This window comes from Diceros bicornis, chromosome 7, assembly GCF_020826845.1.
Source record: "Diceros bicornis minor isolate mBicDic1 chromosome 7, mDicBic1.mat.cur, whole genome shotgun sequence".
Lineage (NCBI taxonomy): Eukaryota > Metazoa > Chordata > Mammalia > Perissodactyla > Rhinocerotidae > Diceros > Diceros bicornis.
In genome coordinates this window covers 13,098,887-13,103,714 of record NC_080746.1, presented here as the reverse complement: position 1 = coordinate 13,103,714, position 4,828 = coordinate 13,098,887, and the positions used below count along the sequence as shown (strand labels likewise).

Here is a 4,828-nt window from a genome sequence, read left to right as displayed (position 1 = left end):
GTTCCTAATTTAACATGAGAATGTTTTCAATATATCTCCAAACTTCTGGTCTTGTCATAGAGGACAACCTTCAGCCTCTGTAAAACATTCCTCCAGGAGTTGGATAGACTGTGCCTCTGAAATAGACATTTTTTATCACTTGATATTTTTATATAGATCTTGCCACTCTTAAGAAGGATACTTGTTGCTTGTTAAAAACACAGCCAAAGCACTCATCAGCAAAAACACTTGATAATTTGATGTTGATGTTCAGACTTTGGTGTCTTAGGTGACTTTTTGAGGTCTGACTTTCTCACAGCTATGAGGAATGCCTCGGTGGTAACTGAATTTATACTTCTGGGCATCCCACACACAGAGGATCTGGAGGCCATGCTCTTTGTCCTGTTTTTGTCCTTCTACATCTTCACTCTTATGGGGAACCTGCTCATCCTACTGGCAATTGTCTCCTCCACTCGGCTTCACACCCCCATGTACTTCTTCCTGTGTAAACTGTCTGTGTGTGACATGTTTTTCCCTTCTGTGAGTTCCCCTAAGATGCTCTTCTACCTCTCGGGGAACAGTCGAGTCATCTCCTATGCAGGCTGCGTGTCTCAGCTCTTCTTCTACCATTTCCTGGGCTGTACGGAGTGTTTCCTGTACACACTGATGGCCTATGACCGTTTTGTTGCTATATGTTACGCTCTACGCTACACGATAATCATGAGTCACAGAGTGTGTGCAATCCTGGCCATGGGAACCTCATTTTTTGGCTGTATTCAGGCCACCTTTCTAACCACTCTCACCTTCCAGTTGCCATACTGTGGCCCTAATGAGGTGGACTATTACTTCTGTGATATCCCAGTGATTCTGAAGCTGGCTTGTGCAGATACGTCAGCCCTGGAGATGGTGGGGTTCATCAGTGTGGGCCTCATGCCTCTCAGCTGCTTCCTTCTCATCCTCACCTCCTACAGTCTCATTGTCTACTCCATCCTGCAGATCCGCTCTGCAGAGGGCCGACGTCACGCCTTTTCCACCTGCAGTGCCCACCTCACTGCTATCCTGCTTTTCTACATGCCAGTGGTCCTCATCTACCTAAGGCCAACCCCAAGTTCCTGGCTGGATGCAACTGTTCAGGTCCTGAATAACCTGGTCACCCCCATGCTGAACCCCTTGATCTACAGCCTCAGGAATAAAGAGGTAAAATCATCTCTGAGGAAAGTCCTACATCAACTGGCCTTCCTTCCTGAGCAGTTGTAGAGAGAGAACAGTAGCTAACACATCAACCACACTTCTTGTCTTATAAAACATTTTTATGTGGTTTTCACAAATATTTTTGAATTTGAGAGCATAGGTATTATTATGATTATCTCCATTTTATAATATGAGGACTAAGATTTGAAGAGTTAAAGTGATGCGTTGAAGGACACATAAGGAGTGGATGTCAAATGAAGACTCGAGGGCTTGTTTTCTGACTCTGGGACCTGTGCTCTCTTGAGGATATACTACTGATGAGGGAACGAGGAAGTTCTCCCCAGTAGGCAGAACGACCTGGACCTTCTGCTTCTCACTCTTTATTTTCTTCATCCTCCCTCATCCCTTTCTCCTCTTTTTCCCCTCACCCTGGCACATCTGCATCTTGGCTGCAGTGATTGTCTCCCCAAATGCCTGCATTGGATAAGCTCTCATTTTATTGGTCTAGGCATTGTTGAAAAAAATGAGAGAGGTGCATCCCCCTGGCTTCAAGTAGCACCCCAAAAAACACAAAGAAATTGTATAAAGAGAAAGACTTCTGGCTGGGAACTGAGGCAGGCCCCTTACGAGTGAAGCAGAGGTACTGGTGAACTGTACCACCTACAAACCCTATATGTTGGGCATAGACCTGAAAACAGAGGCTGGCTATAGAAGTGCAGCATGTGCACAAGAATGTGGAAAGTCAGATGGGGGAACCTACGGAGGGGTGACTGCTGTGACTCTCGTGTTAGAAAATCTGGACTAGGCTTTGTATTGCTCAGTATAACCAGGGGGCAGATGCTGGGTCCAAGCTGTCATTGTTTTGTGTCTTTGGCTTCTCTGTTTACTGAAAGAGTTTCACTTTGTTCCAATTGCTACGTCTTTTTTTTGGCTAAAATATGCTAAGAATGAAAAATGTGCTATTTCAATAGAGTGAGCTGTCGTTTCCATGACTGAATTCATTGAGAATCCTATCACATTTGGGGAATATAGTCGCTATAAACTTTGTTCTAACAGTGATGTAGAGACAGAAGGACACTGGGAAGGTGATAATGGAAGAGGATGGGGCAATGGCGGAGACCAGTTTTTTTCTCCTGCCTGTACTTCTCAGAATCAAAGAGCAATCAAAGAACTCGCCAGATCAAACCCGCTGTGTCTGTGCCTCCAGCCATTTGGTGAGCCAGCACCTGCTCTTGCAGCAGAGACAAACTCTTGCCTAGTCACTTCTCTTAAACTCCTAAAAACCTCAGTCCTGTTTCTCCCTTGTTTCTCCGTAAACAAGAGCCTAAATGGGAAGGTGGAAATACATCTCAAATTATTTCAAATTTAGCATATCCCAAATCCTTCTCAAGCCTCTGTGAGTCCATTTGAAGATCTCTTCCCATTCCTCAATTTCCTGGTTACAGCTGCTCAGATGATCAAAATAGAACAATTTGTAAGAATAAAAGATGGCATCAGATTTCTTTTCATTCCCACTCATTCAGACGTCATTTGATGAATAACTCTGTGCTAGGGATGGTGAATGCACAGATAAAGAAGACACGATCCTATCAGAATGAAGTCAGAGTCTTCTGGAGAAAATAAACAGATGTACAACTAACTAGAACATCTCATGATAAATACTGTGATCAAGGTATGAAATAAAGCAGAAATTGTGGAGTACTTTTTCCTCAGACTGGGGAGGGACCTCACAGAAAAGGCGTTGAAGGTTGAAGTTTTGGGTTTTTTTCTTGGTTGTTTTATTTTGTTTTACCCCAGATGAAGAGTGGCTGAGAAATATTTTGCAAGGAGAAGCAACACTCTTGTCAATCTTTTGTTTTGGCGGGGGCCAAAGGACATGTGAGAGATAATTCCTCTTAACAATTTGCCATCTATGGGTGAATGCCTTTGCAGGAAAAATAAAATTCATTTGACCTCTTTTCAGGGGTTTTCCTCCAGCTCAGCTCTTTGCTCTTGGATTGAAGGAATGCCTTGCACAAAGGGATTCTATACCTATCTCCCTAAATAAATTGATCTCTCTCCTTGTCCCAGGGTTCTGAGAGATGCTGGCAGCTCTCATGTTTCCAGGTAGTGTCTGAACTCTCTTTTAACCTAAGCAGGAGCCCAGAATGTGAGGCCCAGCCTAGGGTGTGGAGGCCCAGGTTAGATTTGATGGTGGAATGAGGCTTTTCTGTGTTCCATAATTAAAGGGACAATGTAAGAAGAATTTGAGAAAAAATGTCAAGGGGAGAAACCCCAAACCAGGTAGACCATCTAGCAGAATATTTAATCCACAGGAGCGGAGGAAAGATGGAGGATAAATGCCCAAGATCAGGGATGCCAGAGAAGAATAAGAATATTGAAGCAGAAATTCACAGTACTTTTTGAGCCAAGTAGGCTACATTAGCAGCATTTCCTAGGACACTGGATTCAAGCTTGGTCTAGAGTGGCATTCAAGACCTGACCCCAGGTAGATTCTGTTCTCTAAAGGCTTTTCTGTTAATCCCAACACTTTCTGCAACATACCATTGTAGTTTCCAGTCACTGTTCCTTTTTGCTTCTCTCTAAATTTGTTACATAACCAACGCCTGTTCTGAATTTCTCCTATGTGTTTTGTTTTACCCACAGCTCCAGCGAGAGAAAGTGTCATGTAGGCATCTAAAGTGGAAACCTGTAATGTGGACACTAAAAGTGGAGCTGAGATATGGCTACTCACACGGCATGGGGGGATTGTGGAGAGAGGTTTTCAAAGGAGTGTTCACAGGAGTAGAGGCCTGTTCTGTGTATTTGTTGCTCTCCCGGGGATCCTGCTGATTTGTTCTAAATCAAATTTATTGAAATGAATCAATAACGAGTCAGAAATTAGCGTTTCCATCACTTGATTTATAACTTTTTTTTGGTCAAGAATACTGATTGTGTCTTTATAAAAATAATTATTCACGCTAAGAGAATAGCATTATTTATGTTTTGCTAGTTCACTTAAGGTAAGGGGAGCAATAGTGCCTGTGATTATTGGAATCCTAAATTGGTGAGAAATAATCTATTCTATTATTTACCATCCCTTTATTTTACATTCCATTATTTAAAAAATATTATTTAATTTTTTAAAAATTATTTATTTATTTATTTATTTTCCCCCGAAGCCCCAGTAGATAGCTGTATGTCATAGCTGCACATCCTTCTAGTTGCTGCATGTGGGACGCGGCCTCAGCATGGCCGGAGAAGCGGTGCGTCGGTGCGCGCCCGGGATCCGAACGGAGTTGCCAGCAGTGGAGCGCGTGCACTTAACCACTAAGCCACGGGGCCGGCCCTAAAAAATATTATTTAAATGCTTGTTTCAACAATATTCTACAATGACATCAAAAAGCCATCCTTCATTGTCCTGTTGGAAGTCTTTTTAAAGAAATGTTTTTATTTAATAGTAAACAATTAGAAAATAATATTAATGAAAAATATGTAAAGTATAAAGAACTATGATAAAATGAACACAGGTGTCCCACTCCCCAGTTTAAGGAAGAGAGCAGTGTCAGCACCTTGGACGTTCCCAGTGGACACTGGCCTGACTCCATACCCTTCACTCCCTCTAAAAGTCATCACTCTCCTGAATTTTGCGCTTATTATTCCCTTGTTTTTCTTTAAT

The 4,828-nt window shown here is 42.5% G+C and overlaps 1 protein-coding gene across 1 annotated transcript; it reads left to right on the top strand.

Annotated features, from left to right (window-relative positions):
- Window positions 1-300: 300 nt before the first annotated feature.
- On the top strand, window positions 301-1,236 carry LOC131408334 (olfactory receptor 10D1B). The gene has a single exon (XM_058544951.1). It carries the CDS (start codon window positions 301-303, stop codon window positions 1,234-1,236), a length of 936 nt encoding a protein of 311 aa, XP_058400934.1.
- Window positions 1,237-4,828: the final 3,592 nt, after the last annotated feature.

What these genes read in the sequence shown, in the direction of transcription:
- LOC131408334 (XM_058544951.1), top strand. Translation starts at nt 301, where the DNA reads ATGAGGAATGCCTCGGTGGTAACTGAATTTATACTTCTGGGCATCCCA.